Source organism: Nothobranchius furzeri, chromosome 14, assembly GCF_043380555.1.
Source record: "Nothobranchius furzeri strain GRZ-AD chromosome 14, NfurGRZ-RIMD1, whole genome shotgun sequence".
Lineage (NCBI taxonomy): Eukaryota > Metazoa > Chordata > Actinopteri > Cyprinodontiformes > Nothobranchiidae > Nothobranchius > Nothobranchius furzeri.
In genome coordinates, this window is record NC_091754.1 from 18,163,990 (window position 1) to 18,187,882 (window position 23,893).

A 23,893-nucleotide genomic window follows, 5' to 3' on the forward strand; every position below is an offset into this window, starting at 1 on the left:
ACTTGGTCTTTAAGGGTATCCAGCACCTTTCTGATGTCAGTCTACAACCTCCCCTGAAAACACATTGACTACGACCCTAATGTCTCAAGACTTTAGTTTAGCTTCAGTTTCAAGACTAAATACACACACACACACGCGCACACACACACACACACACACACACACACAGGTCAGTGACTGATTTGTTCGTAAACTCAACAATTAGACCTGAAATTGCATCTGTGGCAGTAATCTCATCACCAGACTGAATAATTTGACAGATTTTGACAAATGCATGTTGACCACACGTTGATCACAACGCAGACACACATGCTCCATCCCATAATAAGCTGACTCTGGAGTGAGTAATGACAGGATGTTAAAAAGGGAAAGCTAACATCTGGGCTGGGAGCAGTAATCACAGGTTAGCTGTTATTAAGCCAGACCTCAGAAATGAGGAGACACTCGTTACTATGTCATAATGTCTGAAGGTCTCGGGGGCGGACGAGGTGAAGGCCAACACACTGGACAAAAAGCTGGTGCACGCATCTTCTGTCAGGCCTGACACTCTGCAAACACTCACTCCAGGTGGAAAAGCAGACGTGCTGAAGAGAAACTCAGCGTAACGATTGTTCGTCCGTCATCGTCGGCCGACAGACAGGAAGGCACGCGTCTGTGCTGCATTATTTAATGGTTAAAAAAACCCGATACGTGAGTAAATATTTTTCATTTATAACCACAAACACAGACAGCTTTGTCTGAAATGCCAGCGACGTAGCTGATAACGTTTAAGTCAACAGCTCGGCGTCAGCAGGAGGTCATCAAAGCCTTGAGCTTGCTGCGTGAGGGGCAGGTTACTGATACAGTTCAATCAAATCCAGACAACACAGCTGAGGTCCAATAATCTTAATCAGAAAGCAATTATGGAGTTCTGCAAAGTTCAAACTTTGTTATCGTTGCAAGGATAATCTGGATGGTGGTTTGTAAATAGCCCCAACACACCTGTGACAGATTATACTGCCTGAAAACTGGATTTTTTTTTGCCTAAATCATTGTTTAATTTGAAATAATTTGCTCACAACTTCAACAATACGATCCCAAAAATTAGACGTGATCATGCTCACAATAACCATTTCACCAGGAGAAGCTTAAAGAAGATTTACAGGAATGAAGCAGGACCCATTTTTTAAACTTTCCTTCCTTCCTTCCTTCCTTCATCACATCCCAACTTTACTTCCTTCCTGATAGTCTTCCTCACTTCAAGGTCCATCTGTTTGGAAGATCCTTGGATTCTCAGCAGCAGCTGGAGGAAGTGACAACAGTACAGGGAGAAATAGCTCGACTACAACAGGTTTCTCACATTCTCGTGGCTGAATTTTTACCGTGCATGCTGATCCATGGCTCCGGTTGTAGAGAGCCAGACATAAACAGCTCATCGAGCTGTTGGGGGGGGGTAGGATGGGGACGCTGTGTCTGTGCATGTGGATGAAGTGGTGATGGCGTGAAACTTAAAGCCCTGCCGTTGCAGCTTCACAGTACATGGATGAACAGGGTGCCACAACCGGGAATTTAAGGGGTCAAGGTCGGGAATTTTGGGATCCCCTCTGTCAGGGTATATTTTAGAAGGAGGAATGTGCGGTGTAATGTAAGGAAGGAGTTAACGGGTGTGGAGAGTTCCTCCTGTGGCTTTACAGTGAAGCAGCTGCTGCTGTAGAAGAGCTGAACGCCGAGTTTAGAAACCAGCCGAGATTCTGCTTCAACAGGATGTTTCACAAAGGAATAAGAGGGGTCCACTCCCTTGTGAGTGTAGAAAGAATGAAAGAGAGGAAAATAGATCTTTAAACACAACAACAAACAATGTCACACAATCCAGTAAAGGTGTTAAAGCTTTGTGACAGCAGAAAGACACGATATCCAAGAGTTCTGATGTTTCTGAATGCATTTAGCGGTGTCCAGTCCCGTCAGAGGTCAGGCTGGGTGTGGGGTGAAGGTGATGAGGGTTTTATGGAGTCAGGGAAGCTCCTGAGAGCCATTGCTGACAGACAGGATGAGTGTTCAGGATGAATCTCAGAGCACACACCCGTATAGCCACCACTCCCCTACATCAGATACAGCTTTACGCCCTATAGGAATCGTTAAATCGTACATAGAACAATGTACAGCTCACACAGCAGGTCTTACAAGGTCAACAGCTCAAAACGACTAGTCTCAAATGACAATGCACATTTACAAACCTCTACAGTGATGTTAGTTCCACGTTTTGCCATCATTCAGGCAGAAATATTTCTCACGGCGCTATTTCAATAAATCTGCTGTGTTCTCTAGTGTAGTGTAGTTAACGTCCTCTGAGTCATCTTCAGTCAATAAAAGCGGTGCTCTGAGGAGTTGGGCAGAAAACGGCAGAATTTGGAGTCTTACTCATTGATATTTATGATATACTCACCTCTGATTGGTTAACAGCAATACAACTCTTCCATTGCCTTTGCTTGTTCTTCTTTCTTTTGTTAAAAATACAACACTGATGTTGAAGGACTTCAGCCATGCTGTGGAGTTGCTAATGCTAGCGGTTAGCTTCTACTAGCTGACATGTGCGCTGCTCTCTCCTGGATGCTAAATCAATAACAGCCTTTCCCCATCTTGAGCCAAGATGGGTGAGTCCATGAATGCAAATTTTCAGTATGATATAGATCTGACTGAGTTTTCTAATCCAAGCATTTTGCCGTCTATTTTCTGTCTATAACTGCATGGTGACGCAGTTGTTAGCACTGTTGCCTCGCAGCACGGAGGTTGCAGGTTCGACGGCCTTTCTGCGTGGAGTTGCGTGTTCTCCCCATGCATGCGTGGGTTTCCTCCGGGTACTCCGGTTTCCCCCACAGATCACAACATGCCCTATAGGCAGGGACGAAATTTTGATTTCAGAAGTGGGGGGGACACAGCAGGCTTGTGCGGATTTGGGGTGGGGGGTGTTATGTAAAGACCCCTTTTTTACGTCACGTGCCCATCTCAATAATTTTTCCATCCTCTATATATATATCAAAGTTAAAAAATGTACAACTCTATTATTATTTTTATTTATTATCATTATTGAAGTGCAATTTTGGCTGTTGACAATGGATAGGCCATTGTATTTATTGTTTTGGGTCTTTTTTTTATTGTTTTTGGTGCAACATTTTCTAACAGGGAGTGAGATTCCTTTTTTATTCAATTTTTGTTTGTTATTTTTATTCATTTAGAAGTTCTGGTTCTGGACATTTCAATGTTAAATGAAGGTTTATTTGTTGCATTTTAAAGGGTGTACTTGCATTATTATGATATATTAACATTATATTAGTGGTTATTTTGGTCTAGATAATGTTGACAATATCGTTTATCATCAACAATTTGTTGGACAAAATATCGTCCAGCAAAATTTGTTACTTTCCCAGGCCTACTCAAAAGTATAAAAATTATTTATACATAAACGGTCCCTCCTGAGATCTGGCCGTTTGTTCATTTGCTGTGTTAGAGGACATGCTGAACTAATGTTTTACACATGATCATCACCCTAACATTTGAGTGTATAAAAACATATTAAATATGTTTTTTCCCTTAAAAGTGTTTAAACAGTTGTTGCATTTCAACACACAAAAAATAAATGGAAAAAATAAGATAAATCTAATGAAAAGTGTACATCTTTGACATTAAGCTTAAAAAAATCTGTTGACGATGATGATACTGTTCATTTTTCAGAGCTTTTTAATGTGAAAATATACATTGCAATAGATAAGTTTACAATAAAGTTAAATGATAAAAGTTTTGAAGTTACACTTCTACTACTAGTAATAATAATTATGATGATAATAGTAATAATAAAAAAAATAATTATTATAATAATACGAATAAATTGTGTCTGAGGAGTCAGTTATGTGGAGGAGATGAGTTTGTAAAAGTTAGTTTTGAGTATGTGTGTGAAGGAGGAGGTGAGTCTGAGCTTAATGCAGGGGTGTCACATGTTCCAACTTACGTTTTGACTTTGAAAGAAGTCTCTTATATCCACTTTTCGTTTTCTTGACATGCTGCCTCCTGGCTGTGCCTAACTACCAAAGACTCACAAATGAACACTTATTCAAATGTTATGTAATGGAAGCTGAGCTGAGCTCTGATATTACACAGCGTCTAGTTGACGATGTGACTCAGTACCGGTGTTCCCTAGCGGCTCCAAACTAGCAAAACAACGTGAGCACGTTCTGTTTACAACTTGAGTGACAGCAGCAACAGCCAATAATACGTTAGCAAGTATCAGCAGAGCCAATAGATTAGCTTTTGGGCGGGTCTAATAGTAAACCGGTTTCCGTTTCGGTCCTAGTGCTCAACCAAATCCATTTAATGGAGCGTAACATTGTTTTTGGACAGAAAAAAGTGCAGGGGACCAAAACTGCCTTTTGAAAAAGTGGGGGGGACATGTCCCACCCGTCCCCCCCCCCAAAATTACGTCCCAGCCTATAGGTTATAAATTGTAAGTCGCTTTGAACCAAAGTGTCTGCCAAATAAATAAACATAAACATATTTGTTAATACAGGAACTAGGGGTAGAAGACTATTTTTACTTGCATTTGAAACCAAACATTTTTTAAAGTAAAAATTAGTACTCAGTGAACTTGGTCTTTAAAGTATTCCAGATTTTAGTATAAACTTAATAAAATGGTTCTGTTATGGTTGCTTTAAAAACAAAAGCTTTTAAATCAGTTTAGAAATATAAATATTATAAAGAAATCAGTATTTATTAATGCTTCGGCTCTGCCCTCAGCAGGGGGGGGACCAAGCATGCTGTCAGGGTGTCAGTAGCCCACCCTGGACCCTCCCTAGAACCATCCCTGTCCGTTTTGAAACTCCTTGCATTTACATTTCTGCTTTCATAGATTATTTCATAACCTCTTCCTTCCTGCGGTTTCATGAATAAAAAATAAGTTATGGAGAAATTATTTAACAATTAGCATAAAAAAAGAAACACTATATTATGTGAACTGGACGCTTCTTAAATCTGATGGACCAGAAAGCAAAAAAAAGTTATATTTACTATCACGATGGATAAAGATACAACATTTTATTAGCCTAGTGAACTAGACCAAATTCTTGCTTTGCAAAGTTTGGTCTAGGCATGCTCCATTGGAACCTCAGCAGCTCCTACCAGGACTCTGGCTAGCCAATCACAGCTCTCTAGAGGGGTTTCAAACACATAAAGAGCTGTGATTGGTCCATAATGTTGGGCCAATCATAGTGCTCTATCTGCTTAGTGAACAAATCACAGAGCTTTATCCGCTTTGTGGGCCAATCAGGGCACTCTATATGCCTGGTGGGTGGGATGATGCAACAGAGTGAAACAAGAGTATGTCACATTCATTGTCCAATGGAATGCGGAGATCATTTGAAAGACAACGGTAGAACCCGCCCCACAACCGAGAGCCGTCAATGGAGCGTGGCCAGACTAAATAATACATTTATTTAGTCTGGCTTGCCAGGCTAACATTTTATAGTTAATTTTTCAAAATTTAATGTGTTTTTTTTTTATCCTTTTTTCAAATGCAATTGTATTTCAGTACAGAAATAAAAAAGTGCTTGGGCACATATATCGACAAGTAGACGTCTCTACTTGTTTTTATTATTATTTTCATTTAGTAAATTATTAAAGTGTCTCTTCTTTTTGCTGATTGGGGATGAATTGCTTGTCTGAGCATTGTGAGTTGTTTTTATTTTGCACAATAATTGCACTAGTTCTGAATTGATAGTTCCTGTATAAACGTTAAGTGTGAAATGTGTAAATTGTACGTCTCACACGTAATAAACAAGAGTTAGAAGCTCTTTACCAAACACAATCCCACCCATTTGTTGTCTGACCAAGTGAGACATCCTTTATTCATTCCTTATGTGGTTTTTTTTGTTACAGATTGTAACAAAATTATTTTATTTTGTTAAGATCCTCCAGCTTGTACATTTAGATCAAATTTCAAATGAAATCTTGGCTAATTTTCACATCTCTGACAGTTCTGCCTCAGCAGCATTCCTGGAATTCCTCCAGGATTCCTGCTGTGTGACCCTTTAAACATCAGAGCACCCAGAGAGGATCTGATATGTAGATGCCAGACAAGAGAGAAGCAGCCAGGTGGCTCCGGAGATACTCCGAGTCATGACGCTAAGCTGGATATCCAATCAAACGCTCTGTAATCGCAGCGTTTGTGGCCTCCTCACCCCATCCTGCTACTCTCTCTCTCTGTTGTTGAAGATCAAGAGTGTGATGCAGCAGAACTGCAGAGGAATGAATCTGTTCCCACAGATAATAATGTTAGACAGGACACTGTGCCAGGAGTCTGTGGCAGGGAATCAAAGAGATTCCTCTTGTCTCATTCCTGCTCCCAAAGATGCAATTTGTTATGCAAATTCTCTTCAATACCCTTATTAGCAACATAGCGGATTAGCTGCATCAGATGACGATGGGGAGGTGCGTCGATAGACTCCTGCATCACTCCCAGACGAGGAGTATTTCTGCAGATTGACAAACACAGATTCAGACACACAAATCCAGCTCTGGGTTTTCTGTTTATAATAATTTTTTCCATTTGTGATGTAATTTTCTGATTATAATTAAGCCGCTGACATTTATGTTAATGATTCTTTCATCTTCTGTTTAAAGCAGTTTTCCAATCCAACCAGACTCAAACCAGCATAACGACAACCCAAAAAAAAAAAAGGCTCCAGGCCGTCCTCCTTTAAGTGTGTTTATAGCCTCCACAGCAGGGGGACTCGAGTTTCCTCCCCACACAGTCTGGGGAACTCCCCGCCCCTGTGGGGGACTCCTCCTCCCCCATTAGCAAATTTCTGATCAGCTGCTCTCTTCATTATTAATTCATACGTGTTCCTGCGCAGATGCTAGAGGTTGCCTTTAATCATCTGATGTCCCCCCTCGGCCACTGCCCCACCCCGTGCTTGCCTTTACCTCATGCTGGTTTTAAAAAAATCTGCCTCGTGCAGCAGGCAGGCGGGACAGAGGAGACAAAGAACTGTAAAAGACACGTTTAGTAAACCAATCTGGGTTTGTTTTTAAAGTACAGGTGGTTTATTCGTAGCATAACCTCATAAATAATGAAGATTCAGCACGCAAAAAGACCTTTTAGTATTTTTTGTGAAGAAAATCTCAGCTTGATTTTGAATCTTAAACCTTAATGGGACCTTTGCACGGATTTCTGTCCCATTCAATCTATTTAATTAATCTCACCAGCTACTTGGCAGACTTCTCCTTATTCCGCTCTCACAGGATCTACTCTTACCATCCTTCAGTCGGGCCAAACTCCTCGTTGTTGGGTCAAGCTAATGGCTACTCCATTGTTTGATTACTTAGAGATTAAAGAAATGACACCACAGCAGTTACGTCTCCTGGGTTTGAAAGGATTTTCAGTGATTGTGTCGTTTTGGTTCCCTCAAAAATGAGTTTGCTGCTTTCAGAGGTCATTTCCGCCTTCCTTGTTTTGTTTGTGCAGCATCCTTCAGCCTCAGAGGATTAAATATGATTAAATAGAGTTTAAACTTGAGGAAAAATGAAGCACAAATTAAGAACAAATTTTATTGCAAATAATAAGAAAAACTCCAGCAAAATAATTAAACATTGTTGGCTTTTCTTTCTTTTTAAGTCAGGAAACACTTGTCTGTTTTATTTTTACTTTGATGTATTTTGGGTGAATTTCATTGCATCAGAGTCGTGCTGTTTTCCATATTTTGCCCCTCATATCATTTCTTCTTTCCCAGTTTCAGTCTGGAGTCACTTGGATCAGATACTGAAGATATATCATGATTTGTCACAAATGAGGCAGATAAAACCTTGTTTTAGAAGATGTACGATGAACTGCTTCATCACAGGAAGTCATGATGGGGACTAAAGATCCATTTTTTCCTTTCCTGAAACCACATCATGATCCAAGAAATGATCCCATCATAACTAATTGCTCAATCATGCCCGAGTCGAGTTCATCAGCTTGTATCCTACATGGCTCACCTGATATGACCCGTACTCGTGCCACACAGCAGACAAAAGAGAAAGAGCCACGGTGGCACCTTGTGCTATGCATAGCCTTAAATATTAAAGCAGTATTCATTTAAAAAATCCCTAAGCTGGATGTCATTAGGCATGCTGCAGAAACTCAAGCCTCAAGCGAAGGGATCACGTCTTTGAGCCAGAGTAGTTTCTGTGTCAGAGAGCATGATGGGATGTCGCCGCGTGGCCTGTTCTGTTGGCTCAAATTACTATTGTCAGCTGATTCTCCCTCAGCAGTGCTGCACGTGGTCAGTGACATGCTGCATTAAGAATGTGAAACCAGCCTCAGCTGGAAAAAAAATCCCGTCCTGGCAGCAGTTCACTTTAGTTTTTTTGTTTTTATTAGGGCTATTAAAACATTTGGTTGCAAGAAGCCTTGGAGTTCAGTTATCTGACACCCAGTAATTAAACCCAGAAGCCACAGTGCTTCATTACCAAATGTGCACTTTACTTTCCAATGATTATCATGCAAGGAGAGGCTGTTTCTCTGGTTTGGAGTAGTCGGTTGTGCAGCAGTGGGTAATTCAAGTCTTGGGGACAACACGAGCTGATACCCGTGTCTCTTTGTGTCCCAGCTGGCTTTTGTCTGGGATATTTCCGCCTGGTTAACTTCCGAACCCTGAGTTGGAGGTGGCTGCTTTTGTCCCGACTTGGTGACAGAGTCCTCTGTGGATGGAGAGATGACGGGGGAGGAGTTTGGGTTGGACCATCTGTTGCTGCTGCGGAGATCTTTCATCTCGACCTTCTACCACTCCACTCTTTAGACACGCGCCGACATACAAACACATTGAATGTTGGCTCTGTGGACGTATGAAATCCTAGCTGTCATTAAGTTTGGTCTTGATGTTAAACATTTTACATTTTTCCAAAATTTCCTACAGGTAGTGTCCATAATGGCATAAAAATCTGATGGCTTATTTTTTAATAAAGATACATATAATGACTTTTTTCTCAAGTCATAATAATGCTATGGTCAATACAAAACATGTTTATGAAGAAGTTTGCAATAAGCCACTCACACATGAATCAACCTTAATTTTATTCTGACATTTTCAGTACCTCCCAGAATGAGCCATTTCAGGGCTCTGTCACTATAAGATACCAAGATGTAGCTGGCCACGGCCACTGCTCTTCCACTCAGGCTGCTATAGGGCGCTTAAAGGTTGGTTTATGCTTGACGCGTCCGCGAGGTCCGCACGGCTCCGCTCAGCGAAATTGCGTCATTTTAACAACCACGCCCCTCCACCGCGTCTCTGCATGACCCAAAATTTCCGCAACGCGCACCTAGGAAAATTTCTAACCACTCGGACGGTCGGACGTGGAAAAACATGGCGGACCGGCAAGAATTAGTATGGTAGAGGTTCGTAAATACAGACATGCATGATTCAGCTCTCAGAGATCACCGTGATCAACATGTTCTTAACAATTCTTGGAGAGAAATAGCTCGCACTGTCGGAAAAGACGAGGACGCTGTTAAAAATGCTGGAATGCCATGTTGTAAACAGTCATTTTTACTTCTACTATGGTGTAGTGTTGGATGCATGCCGTAGAGCTCCATGCTGCCCCCTACAGTTTGGGAGAATATTGGCTCACCGCAGAGACAAGCCGCACGAACCATAAACGCTGCGAGTTGTGAAGCGCGTTCCATCCGCGAGCCGCATCACCAAGCGGAAAGTGAATGCGTCAAGCATAAACCAAGCTTAAGTCATGCCCATCTACTTCCGGACCATGGGTCCCTGGAAAAACAAAAAAATTTATGCAGAAACGCTTTTTTCTAATTCCGCTTGTTATGTGCCATAAATTTCGCATATGATGTCCATGAATTTTTAAGATGTGTTTTGATGCCAAGAATGCCCATTTTTTTCAAACGGGGGGAAAGGCTATTTTAGGTTTAGTGTTTAGTCCAGGACCACAAATGCACATCACCAAAGTGATGTCATCGAAACAGACCTGGAGAAGAGCAGAGGAAAATGGCCGTAAGTTCAGCCAACTTTAAATCTTTTTTTTTCAGGAAGAAAGAAGTACCATAAATCTGTCCATTTGGTAAGTAGCAGCTACACTAGGGGGGTGGAGATTCTGTGGTGATGTCATATATGCGACACACCAACTTCTGATTTGTAGTCATGCTACTCACAAATTTTACAAGCTGATAAATCTCAGAATAAGGTACTGGCGTGGTTGAAACACACATGATTTTAAATTTAAATTGAAGTACAACATAAGTGCGATTCAGGGCGTACGGTAAAGCCAATTGGAAAGTGGCTGTTTTAGCCCCGTTGACTTGCATTCATTTTTTCGTTCTTCCGGGGACATATGAGCCGACCAGAAAGGGAGGAGACTTAGGCCTAGTCCACACGTAGCCGGTTTTTTTTAAAAACGAATATCCGCCCCTCCAAAAACTTGCATCCACACCACCTCGTTTTAAAAATAACCTCTGTCCACACGTACCCGGATAAATACGTTGTTAAGGACATGCCAGACCTGTAGGGGGCAGTACTTCCCCCGTTCTTAACCTCGTCCTTCGTCTGTGTTCTTCCACAAGGAGCAGTAATTCCGCTTGCAAAAAACAAACAAGCAAAAAGCGCTTGGACAATTGATTAAGCGAGCGCAGCTCTGAGGCGTCCATGCTGTCAGCTAGTGTAAACACAAGTCGCACACGTGATGTCAGCGTTTTTTTGTCGCGGAAAGTGACGTTGCGGACCTTAAAACTCCGGTTTTGTCTGTCCACACGCGGACACCAAAAACGGAGAAAACGCAGATCTTCACTTTGGCCGGAGTTTTTAAAAAGATCCGTTTTCGTGTGAAAAAACTCAGTTTTCGTGTGGATGACAGGCCAAAACGTAGAAAAATATCTACGTTTTGGCAGATCCCCGGCTACGTGTGGACAGGGCCTTAAGCTCCCTATAAGCTACAAGGCTCTGATATCTTGGAGGGGCTGAGTAGACCTGCTTCTCTTGCCTCGAGGTGTGAGGAGGGTTCAATGCTAATTTTCTCTTTTGTGACATCACAAACAGGGACTTTTTTTAAACCGCTTGGTTTTGACACATAAGACCTGAATATATGGATGCTTTTTCTCATTTGGAGTGTTTATAGAGACAGTAGGGACTCTCATGGCATCACAAAAAGATGACAGATCATTCTTTTCTCATATTTCCAGATATTTCACCTTTACGAGACAAATAGGATTTTGTTCAAATAACTATTAAAGCTCTAAAAGTGTGGCTCAGCATTTCAAACCTTCAACTTCATCACGTGTTTGTGTGACAGAAATGTTTTTATTGTGATGCTGAACGGAGAGCAGGAAGTTACAGATTCCTGAGACAGCCCGGTGGTTTCCAAGTGTTTATCCTGTTCTGTTGTCTTTGTGAGCTTCGTGATCGGGGTCATGAGTACAAGAACCTACAAGATGATACGAGTTCAACGCCTTCCTCTTGTGGTTTATCAAGTTACATAACAGCAGCAGATTTTCTAAAAATCCTGAGCATGAACTCTATTAATCTCCTCTCATGACTCACGTGAAGCAGCTTTTCCCTGAAATAGCTGCTCACGCAGAGACGGTACCAGGCAGAAGCAGTCGCTCACTGATATAACCAAGTCACAATAATCCAAATCTGTTTTAATGCATGGCCACATGTTGCAGAATGCCTCCATATACATTCTGATGTTTGTCTTTTTCTACACAATAGGGACATTATCAGCTGCTCACACCCTTCCTCTTTCCCCTCACACTCTCCTAATTTACACGACCCCCTTTATCCCATTCACTGTTGTCCCCTGCGGCCCGAGAGCCACATTTAGCTTTGCTCCATTAGCCGCCTGAAAGAAAATAAAATGATGATGATGGAAGTGGGCCTTTTAAGACAGGCTGCTTGTACTTAGTGGCTCTTTGTACAAGAATTAAGCTGAAGAAGGGTAAAAAATAAGAAAAGGTCAGAGAGCAGTGAGTTTATTTATTGAACTTAACATTATTATAACTAAAATTTCTCTTTGTGCACCTTGATCTTTCCTCTGACCCTGATGTAAGGTGCATTTGTACAGTGTGTGTGGACATGGCAGCCTGTTGTTAATTGTTAATGAGGATTGATGTCTGAAAGTGGTGACCTCATCTAAGGTTTCCTAGTGGAATCCATGCATATTGATCTTTTCAGTTTTATGCTCTGTTGGGTACACAATTCACTTACGCTCTACACTGCCCTGACCGTCTCATCGGCAGTACTTGTGATGATTAATGGCGGGTTTTAGACGAGCTTATTGTGAGATGGTCATCTGCTATAAAGCTAAATGTACAAATTTACTCCTGGATTTTCCTTGTGTGTTCAAAAATACAATAATATTAAGCAATACTCACCTTTTGCATCCATTTGTGCTACCATCTGGGTCTTTGCTGCCTGTTTAAATGCTCCAAATGTGAAAAAATTCTGTCCATTCATTTCCTGTTAGTGTTTGATTTTAGGAATTATGTGACAAAAACAATCCTTTTTAAATAGTTTCCATTTGTGATGTCATAAACAGGGAAATTGTAAAAGAACTATGCTGATGGAGCTGTGGTTCTGCTCCAGCCCCTCCCGGATATCGGAGAATCTCAGCTTATAGCAGCATGAGCTGTGGAGGGGTGGGCGTGGCCAGCTCCAGCTTGCTTTCTTAAAGCGACAAGAGTTCTGAAACGGCTCTTTCTGGAAGGTACTGAAAATGTCAAGAATCAAACTGCTGAGACTGTGTGAGAGGGATTTCATGCAAACAACTTCAAAAGCCAAAAACATGATTTGTGTCAATCATAGAATTATTATAACTTAAGAGAAAAGTCATAATACATCTCTTTGACATGAGAGGTTGAAGGATGGTCTTGGTAACAAATTTGGGACAAACCAGGTAATAACCATCTCATTCTGTTTTTATGCAAAACAGAATGAATTTAAGTTATTCAGCTCTTTTAAATTTTTAATTCAGCTTTGTGCTCATCTGCAGTCATTTCATCTGAGCTATGAATAAACCGCCGCCACTTTAAGGAAGTGACAGCTCATCTGAGCAATCAGAGGCAGATTCCTGTTTTCTCCGGGTTAGCAAACATGTCTGAGAGGATGTTTTTGACTCCAAACATTTAAGTAGGAGAAGATGACTAAAACAAATGAGCATTAAAAATAACGACAACAAAATTTTGATAAAGTTTTTATCAGTGTTTGTTATTGTTTCTGATCTGAGCTTCTGAGACGGACCTGCAACTTTCCGTAGAATATGCAAAATCCCACAAGTCCACACAAAAGTAAAGAAATCCAGATGAAAAGCTCTGTACCTACATTTATTTATTATAATATTTTATTTCTTATTTAATTTTCAGAACTTTACTTTGAATTATTGAATAAAAGTCAGATAAGTGACACAGACTGAGAACACTCAGCTGGACTAAGGTGATTATATCTGCCTGGAAACTAGATTGGAGTCAAACTAATGGTGAAAAATTGCCCATAATTGAGAAACTGCAGTTGTTTTGTTTTATTTGGTTGCAGGGAGCTCGAGTCTGGCTGAGACATAAAGAGCAACTCCTCCCCTCCACCGTCAACTCATCTGATGACCTATTGTTGGTCCTCACTACAGAATATGGGAAGGTAAGGCTTGTTTTTTTTTCTCATTAGACTGTCTCTAACTCTCATTTGCCTAATTATTCTGCACTTTTCTCAGTTAAAATGTAAAGTATCCCCAAGTTCGTAGTATACATAAAACCTTTCCTCTCAGTTTGTTATAATGTGAGAGGGAAATTGCCCATTGTGTGAAAGGTTGAGAGCTAATTGTTTGTCCGCATGTTTCATTTGATGGGTTCAACGCCTTTTGTAATGAAGTAAGAATGACAGGAATGAAGTCCCACCGAGTCAAGTCATTGAGCTTATCTCCTTGGCAGAGCTCAGTGGTCTTTGTGTCTGCAGGAAATCCTGCTGGACAGGCAAAAGACGCAAGTTTAAAGAAGACTCATTTTAGTGAAAAATAGGATAATCAAAAATGATGAATCACACAAAATGTTACTGCACAGTAGTTTTGCATGATTTTCTTGGTGGCTCAGTGGAAAAAATTTAACCTAAATGAGGCTGATGCACTGAAAACTGAGTTAAACAACATATTTACTCATCTCATTGAACTTCTTGGATATTTTATGATGTTTCTGTGATCTGTAGCTGGCATTTTTGAGTGAGAAGCAGTGAGAAGCAAGGTCCGCCCCTGGAAAATTATTGGCCACCTTACTGCACCCCTACTCAGAGAAGCCCTCCCTCGTGTTAATAAATATTGTTCATGTTCACTCAAACCACTCATTCATCTTCCTTTTCTAGACATAAATCTAAAACAAATAAATAAAGAAAGAAATCATTATTCAAAATGTGTTGTCGCTGCAGAATATTTTAAAAAGAAGTATAAATATCAATAGTTTTTGGGGGGTGTTAAGACAGCAAATGTTCTCAAAAACAATAAACACTGAAGTAAAATAATTTTTTTTAAGTCAGAATATTTTTTCTGAAAAAATGTTTTTTCTAAAATTTGAGGTGAATGTGTTGGATGTTTCTTTATTATTAACAAAGAATGAATGAGCCTGCAATGCACAACTAAAGGGTAAAAATGTCCAGCGTGAGCACAGGAAACAATTTGATGTGCCACCCTAAAATTTTCTCTGGCCCCCTATGAAAATCTTCTGGGGGCACCACTGGTGAGAAGACAACCATGTTTGGCAAAGCGAGAAGAGGTGACTGACCACTGAAAATGTGCTTCTCTCTCTCAAAAAGAATTCCACCACCCTGGGTGTGAGTTTAAACATTAACATTGGCATGACGGCACACTTTTGGAACAGAAAGTGGTTCTGATAACAGATCTTAACATTTACAGTTAAGCCCAGGATGTTTATTATCAGGCCTCGTGTTTGGGTTTCATGGCTAAGTCCAAAGATTCTGCAGCTGGAATGACGGGAATGTAAAACTGGGACGCAGACTCCAGATTCAAGACCCTCATGTGATCCTAGACTTGAGTTTTCTTTCCAATCCCGCCATCTTTAATTTAATCCACATCATCTTTTAGAGTTCAGAGAAGCACTTTGGCAGGTGATCCTCACTCTGGTCACATTATATCAGCACGGGTCACCGTCTAATCTCTGGAAAAAAGAGACAAACAGTGGGGTTTGTGTGTGCATATGTGTGTATGTGTGTATGTGTGTGTGAGTCGCCAAATTAGGCCCTAACCCAGCCGGATTAACAGTGCACTTATTATTACATGTTTGCAGATGCGTTTCTTAAACTAAGCATCTGCTGCTTGTGATGACTCGTCCTCGGATCTTTAATATTTAGCTATTTTGTCGAGTAGACACAATTCATTAATGCATGAATAACTTGACCAATAGGAACCTTTTTCTCATTTTGTGTGTGTGTGTGTGTGTGGGGGGGGGGGGGGGGGGGGGGGCTGCCAGCCTTGTATGCAACTATGTTTATAGAAGCAGGTGTCTTTGGGGCTGCCTTGCACCTTGCAGCGGAGGCTTACAGCTGTGCTGTGTCATAAAGTTGTCCCAAGCCTAAAACTGCACCTGTGATTCCTTTATGTCACCAATTATTTTCACTTGCAGTCAGTCTGATTATTTAAGTCACCAAGCAGAATTACTGTGGGATCACTACTGGGTGATTTTAAGGATGTTTTTACTCACAATGCTAGTTGGATCCATTCACTTACTGAGTTTTATGCTAAGCTAAAGCTAAAGTAGTAGCACTGGGTCAGGACTGGGCTGGTTAAAACTTGTTTTTTTTCCCCACTCATCAATGTCTGGGAAATATGTCAACAGACAACATTTAATTTTTGGGTGGAATATCCCTTTAAGATGTTGAGTTTAGGCAAACTAAAATATAGCATACCATTTTTAGAACTAATGTTAATAATTTCACTGAGTTTTGATCAGTTTCAGCTCCGACTCTTCATAAATATATGTGAAAAGAATTCTTTATGACATTTTGAGAAGAACAAAGATAAAATCTATAGTCTAAAATTATATGAACCCTGAAAACTTCCACAGTTTTTACATGCTCTGTGGTTTAAAGTAGGTCATTGATGGCCCTGGGTCAATAAAGCCATTATCTGGGCTTTCACGTGCATTCATGAGCAAACGTACAGACGTTTATTTCACCCTGTTTTCACCATTTGTATGAACATCAATATAAATGCTTCTGTTTGTTTTGTCTTGCAATCTAAATTACCCTTCTTTTTTTTCTATTTTGACACTGTTTATGTTCCCTCGCTGCATATTTATCTGGAGTCAGGGTGGGATCCCCCTGCAGCAGATGTGTTCTCAGTAACACAGAAGGAGTCAGTCAGTTAAAAGAGAGAAAGACAGAAAAACAGTGAGATGTGTGTTTGTAACCAGTAGCCTGTAATGTGTGTGTGTGTGTACGCGTGCGTGCGTGTGTACGTGTGCGTGCGTGTGTGTGTTTCTCCTGAAGGCCTGTGTGTGTGTGTCAGAGCCAAACTCCTCCCACACCAAATGAATATTCAGCAAAGCAGCAGCAGCAGCAGGGTGTGGTTTCACAGAAAAAAAGGGGAACAAAAGGAGTAAAAACATCACAGCTGTGAGAAAGTTTAAATCTCCTCCGTTTGTGTAATTTCAGTCAGATTTGACACATAAAATCCATTCACCGAGTTGTAATTTGTTCAGGAAATCTGCGTAGAAAGAGTCAAACCCATAAAAACTATGGTGACGCAGTGGTTTAGTTCAGTAAGTCGTCTGATGGGATCTGTAACCCTCTTTGGGACAAAATGTTTGTGTTTAAGGGATTAAATCATCTATCTACAGAACTCAAACTGAACTCGTTTAAGCTATAAAACAAAAAACAGGTTTTTTAAAATAATTCTAGTTTATTCATTTATTTCTGCTTTGATTTAATGTAACAAAATATCAAACTAATAGAAATGTTAGAATGGGCTAGAAATGTTTTGGTGTTAACATATTTGGTGATTTTATCATTTTTCTTATGAAACAAATTTAATTGCTAATAATAAAAGTTTTTTTATAGATATTAAAGTGAAATGGGTATTTCTGTTTATATTATGAGCGAATGAAAAGAAATATGAGAGAAAATCAAAAATAAATATCTAAAAAATTCTGCTTAATGATAAATAAGACAGGGAAAATGTGTGTGCGTGTGTGTGTGCATGTAAGTGCCTGTGTGTGCGCGCGTGTGCGTTTATGCATGCGTGTGTATTGTGTGTGCGGGTGTGAGTGAGTGTGTGCGTGTGTTCATGTGCGTGCATGCATGTGTGTGTACATGTGTGTGCGTGTGTGTGTGTGTGTGTGTGTGTGTGTGTGTGTGTGTGTGTGTGGGTGTGTGTGTGTGTGTGTGTGTGTGTGTGTGTGATTTTAGACCAGACCAGTCAGTCTATCAGGGCACTGAGACAGACATCACTAATCGATCATGAATCACATGTAGTTTTAAATAGCATCAAAACAGCCTCCATCTGTCATCACATCACTCTATTACCCTCCCACACGCACGCGCGCACACACGCGCACACACACACACACACACACTCACACACACACACACACACACACACTTGATGCTAATGAATGGTTGCTGTGAGTATTTTTTATCCCAGTGGATTATGTAGTATTTTCATCAAAAGTGAGATAATATTGGGAGATTTAGTTATATTTCCCTCATTTGGAGTTTGATCCGTCAAGACTTTTGTCTCATAGTAGGCTCAGCTCTATCAGGGATCAACACATTCTCAGTTACATTTTCTTTCTACCAGCGGAGGGTTCAGTGACCCACCTCTAAAGAATGAAACCCACAATGAAACCAACACCAGGATGGGGGAAAACAGAGGAATACGAAACCTCGTCCAGGGCTGAAAACTCTCATTCAGCGTCTCTGATGTTTGGGATGTTCAACCGCCCCCGAGGGTCGCTCTGTGAAATGTGAACAGTCCGTTATTAAGATGATCAGATTCAAAGGTCTGACGATGGGAAATAGATTAGGGTAAACACGTGGCATTAGTGCTAAATAACACACACACTGCACAAAAATTTGAAATTTGATTAGTTGGAATTTTCAGCAGCCATGGTTGACATTATGTCTACATTTTAATGAATTTTAATTCTCATCATATCATTATTTTGTTTAACATCTGTCCTTCTAGGTTTCCTGTTTTAGGCAAGAACCTTGATTTTTGGGTAATATTGGTTCATAGAAGCAGTCAGCAGAGCTGCAGCCTGCAGGGTGCGTCAACAACAAAAACAAAGAAGAAAGAAATCCGACTTATGCGTTGCTTTTATAAGATTGATAACTTTCTTATATAAACGTGTCTTGTTGAACCAGCATCATCACACGGAGTTAACACTAGAAAGCTACGCTAGAGCAGGCTGTTTCTGATTTTTAAAGCTATTTTCATCACTTTAAAAATGAATAGCAGCATGTTTTCATGTGCAGGAATCCACCTTGTGTGTTAAATACCTCAAACTCATCAAATGCAGATGTAAAACACTTTATTGGTCACTCAGGTCCTGTAGTGGATCTGGAGCATTTAGCTAAATGAGGGTGTGGAGGTTAAAAACACAGGTGTTTATGGGAGTTTCACTAAAAATAAGATAAGATAAGAACAACTTTATTTATCCCGAGGGAAATTGTTGTGTCATGTACATGCTCAAAGCAGTAGGAGAGACAAAGGAACAGGTGAAACAGATATAAGATATACGAAAAATACAGTAAAAATAGTGTACAGTAGTATACAATAGGATAGTGCAAGAGAAATACTCAGATAACTCAACAAATAAAATACATGACTGTATCCTGGTGAATAAGTAATTAAGCTATCAGTGCAGGCGATTTTCGAAAATGATCAGAGTATTGTGCAATAGAATTAAGGGTAGTAGCAGCATATGATGGAGGGATGCAAACATATTTCCAATAAGAACTCTTGGGTAATATTGCACGGTCGGGGATGGAACAGAATAGCCTGGGTAATAGTATTAGGAGAATCACCTACAGGGTGAGGAAGAGTTAAACAATCCTATTGCCACCGGTACGAAGGATTTCCTGTGGCGGTCAATTCTGCATTTCGGGGTAATGAGTCTTTTGCTGCGTGTGCTTCGATGGTCAATCATGTGGGCGTGCATGGGGTGGGAGGGGTTGTCCATGATAGAGAGAAGCTTTTTTAGCATTCTCCTCTCAGACACCTCCTCCAGGTTCTCAAGTCTAACACCCAGGACAGAACCAGCCTTCCTAATCAGCTTGTTCAGCCTGTTGGCATCAGCTATCTTCACCCCACTGCCCCAGCACACAGCTGCAAAGAACACAACACCCTCCAACACCGAGTGGTAGAACATGGTCAGCATTTTCCTACCAACATTGAAGGACCTGAGCCGCCTCAGAAGAAAAAGCCAACTCTGCCCTTTTTTTGAAGATAGCATTGGTGTTCTTGGTCCAGTCCGGTTTACAGTCCAAGTGAACCCCCAGGTACCGGTAGTCCTCAACGATCACGTCAGCCCCTCTGATGGTGACAGGAGTAGGAGGTGGGGCCTGCTTCCTAAAGTCCATAATCAGTTCCTTAGTCTTTGTGATGCTAAGTTGTAGGTGGTTTTGCTCACACCACTCCACAAAGCTGTCCACCACACGCCTCCACCTCCTGACCATCCCTGATACAGCCCACGATGGCAGAGTCATCAGAGCATTTCCGCAGATGGCAAGACTGAGACTTGTACCTGAAGTCAGATGTGTAGAGGGGTGAAGAGGAAGGGTGATAGAACTGTCCCCTGCGGCGCCCCCGTGCTGCTCAGGATGTTATCTGAGCGGCAGCTCATCAGTCGGACATGCTGTGGTCTACTTGTTAAATAGTCTGTAATCCAACCTACTAGTGGGGCGTCCACCTGCATCTCCGTGAGCTTATTCCCCAGCAGTGATGGTCTGATCATGTTAAAGGCACTAGAGAAGTCAAAGAACAGGACCCTCACAGTGCTCCCAGCAATGTCCAGATGAGAATGTGCCCGGTCCAGCAGGTAGATGAGGGCATCCTCCACACCGATACGAGGTTGATAAGCAAACTGCAGGGGATCCAGCCAAGGCTCCATAAGCAGCCGCAGATGTTTTAGGACGAGTCTCTCCAGCGTCTTCATGACATGTGAGGTCAGAGCCACTGGCCTGTAGTCACTGGGGGTCCACGGGTTGATCTTTTTAGGGACAGGAACCAGGCAGGATGTCTTCCAGAGTGATGGAACTCTCTGCATCTCCAGGCTCATGTTGAAGATCCGTTGTAAAACTCCAGACAGCTGGGAAGCACAACACCTAGGGGCCCTGGGACTGACACCATCAGGACCAGCCGCTTTGCCGGGGTGGAGTCTGCCCAATTCTTTTTTATGTCATCTGCTGAGAGGGACAGGGTGAGACAGTCTGAGGGGGCGGAGGAGATGATGGGAAGAGCTGGCTGTGGAGACAGGAGACGCAGGGCAATCGAACCTATTGAAGTGTAGATTTAGGTTGTTAGCACTTTCGACATCCCCATCCATCCCAACACCTCTCTTTTGTCTCAGGCCAGTGATGCTCTGAGCGTAGTCTGGGTAGAAGACATCGGCATAAAAATGTTCCACAGTTTTTGTTTTTGCTTCAACTTTTCTCTCCAAGTCAGTTTTTGTACATTTTTGAACAGATTTCTTGCAGATGGCTTACATTCAAAACAAAAAAAGGCAAATACATTTTCAAGCTTTCGACAAGAAAAGCTAGTTAGGATGTCACAGTATTCATAATTCTGGGACAAGAAGTAGCAAAGTAATTAATGTTGCATTTTCTTTTAGTTTCTATGAGTTTAGCTGTGGTCGAATAATAAATTAGCTTCCTTTTGAGTGTTTTTACATGAACCTAATACATTTACTTACAGCCAACTGATTGTGGTGTAGAGTTTTTGTCTATAATGCACTAAGTGACAGTGGCTAGCCTGTGTGAGCTAATAAATAACAATAAACAGCAAAACGCAGCAGAGTCAATAGGAATGATTTACTGGCTGTCCAGAAACCCAACATGCTGCTGGATTACATGGATTTCAGAAAGCATGAACGTTCATTTGAAGTGCTGTCCTCTAGTGGCTGAGAGGATTTTTTTTACAACATCTTTAAATGTGATTCCTACTCTCCAAACTTTGTTTCACGCAGAAAAAGTCTAAATCACACACGAGCTCCCGTGTACGTTACTGAATGAAGCAGGGTTGAACTGGGATGCCACAGATCCAGTGTCATGCTCGCCAGTACCGATCTGCACACAGACTCCCATCAAGTCTGTGAGACATTTGAGGACATTTGGACATTTCTCCTCCATCTAGTTGTCTTTGTTCTCTCTGATGGTGACATATTTCCTAAAGGCTGAGGAGTGACTGTGAAACAGGCACAGACAGGCATCTTATCATTGTTAGTATTATTTTATTCCTCAGTCGTTCCTGTAGGAGCTTGCGGATCACCTGTCACAGACGCAGGAATGCTGAGGTTGTACCAGCCGAGTAATTAAATTTTCAGCTTTTCTTTCTCTCCGACCTCGGCTCTACCACACTTTTACTCAAACTCCGATCCAGCTGGCTGCTTGATGACTTTGTTGGCTCAGACACTACAGTGGTTATATCACAGCTACCCAATAAAATCCCAAAACAATTTGTAATTTATCACCTGATTAACCCACAATTCGAGATCTGTCCTTTTTTCTTACTAAAAGTTTTAATATAAGATAAGGTTTTATTTACGTGATGAAATATAATTAATAATCACTTATGGTTGTAGTGATCTAATTTTATAGGAATTTAGATTGCTACTCATTTGGGTGTTATTTTAACTGTTGCCAATTGTTTTTGTGCTCCTGCAGGTGATTCAGGTCCAGAAGGAGGAATTAGGCAGGCAGATGGTTTACCTGATGCACCCCAGCAGCATCCAGGGAGTTGAAGATATGTCTACACTGGCAGAGCTGCACGAAGCTGCCATCATGCACAACCTCTTTCTGCGCTACCAGAAAGACAACATCTATGTGAGTACCAACTATTGTTTGAAAAATGACATGAAAGAAATGAAAGGAAAAAAAAACTCCAAAATATGTTTGTTTGAGTCTAATCACGCTCAAAAACTGTTCAGGCTTTGTTAAAGGGGACATATTATGACTTTTTTTTAAACTGCAATAGTTATGGTCAGCACTTGTTCCTGAAATTATTTGCACAAAATATCTTGGTTTTATTTTTGACATTTTTAGTACCTTCCAGAATGAGCCATTTCAGAAAATGAGCTGGAAATGTCCACACCCAAACATCCCCCGCTCAGGCTGCTATTGACCCTTTGCACCGACGTCACCTAATCACGTGGGTCCAGCCTGGTGGACGGCTAAAGCATGTAAACAGTGAGCGACACAATTACTAAACAAAGGGAAAAGTAGAGCCTGAAATTGTTTTTGCGATCAAAACAAAAACAAAACTCCTCCAGCATTCCTTTAACTAGTTCATGCCCAGTTCAGTTATCAGAAGAAGTAGCGCATCTAGCGGGGGCTCATAGAGAGCGGTATGTTAACTAGCTTACCAACGTTAGCTTACGTTCTCTCTGCAGCTGTTCACCGATGTAAACATGTTGCTGACTTTGCCTAAATTCACCCCTCTGGATTTATAACTTTATGTTGTAAACAGCGTTTCACTTTACACCAAAGCTGATTTTTAAAAAGTCCGGATCCCTACCAGCTTCTGTTGCTGGTGGTGTTACCGGGTTCAGCTGCTGCTCTCACACCAGAATGAGAAGATCTCTGAACGCCGACGCTCATATAAATAAATAACGTAATTTTAACACACGTAATCATACATCGGAGCTTTAATATTGTTAATAATTGTCTCGCTTTACACTACAGTGGACGGAGTGTAGCCTCCGCGGTAAAAACCTGTTCGCTGCAAATCTGAGGCCTGCTAGTCCGCTTGATTGATTGATCACTGCAGTTCGTCTCCGTCCTCAGTCTCCATCAAAGTTATTAAAAAGAAAAAACGAGTTGAGTTCACGTCCTTGTCTCTTAGTGCAGCCAACCACGCAGCAAGCTAAAACCATTTTACTGTCAAATCAACTAAATAAAAGCGATAAAAGGCTACAAACTGGCTTGTTTTGACTAGCTTCACTGAAGTTTCTACGTGTGTAAACGGTCTTTTTGCCGTCCATCATGGCAAAGGGGGCGGTCACGAGTGGCGTGACATCACGTGCAAAGGGTCAATAAGCTGAGAAGCTCAAATTTCCAGGAGAAGCTGGAGGTAGAGCCACTGCTCCTCTAGCAGCAGCAGTTCTCATGCACTGCTAATTTGTGATGTCACAAACAGGGACTTTTTGAAACGGCCTGTTTTAGGCACGATTCCTAAAACTAAACACTACAGAAAACAGATGGCTTTTTCCACTTTTGGAGTGTTTATAGAGGCAGTAGAGATCCACCTGGCAACACAAAAGAATGTATTTGTCCTCTTTGAAATAATCACATTGTGCATTTTTGGCCCTGAAGAGCATTACCCACCCAGGACCAGATCCCAAAATATTACTAAAACTGGTCCTCATATAGTTCATCCTAAAGTGTTTAGCTGTTTTTCACTACCAAGCATCCTTCTTTTAATATTTTCTCCTCTCTCAGACCAATATAGGTTCAATTCTTGCAGCAGTAAACCCGTATAAACAGATAGCCGGCCTGTACGACGGCGCTGCGGTAGATCTATACAGCAAGCACCAGATGGGGGAGCTGCCTCCTCACATCTTTGCCGTGGCCAACGAGTGTTACCGCTGCCTGTGGAAGCGGCACGACAGTCAGTGTGTTCTCATCAGGTCAGTCAGGACCTCTGAATATCAGTAGAGGAAATAAGCTGA

At 41.3% G+C, this 23,893-nt stretch overlaps 1 protein-coding gene across 3 annotated transcripts in view; it reads left to right on the forward strand.

The window, feature by feature from the left end:
- myo10l3 (myosin X, like 3) overlaps positions 1–23,893 on the forward strand; it is a 73,970-nt gene that overhangs the window by 4,546 nt on the left and 45,531 nt on the right. For 2 of the 3 annotated variants that reach the window (XM_015966642.3, XM_015966643.3), the window contains exons 2-4: positions 13,545–13,643; positions 21,891–22,049; positions 23,664–23,851. In XM_015966642.3, coding sequence (XP_015822128.1) covers positions 13,545–13,643; positions 21,891–22,049; positions 23,664–23,851 — 446 coding nt within the window. Of the gene's footprint in view, positions 1–13,544; positions 13,644–21,890; positions 22,050–23,663; positions 23,852–23,893 lie in introns of those variants that run through there. The other variant, XM_054746995.2, reaches the window with a different exon arrangement.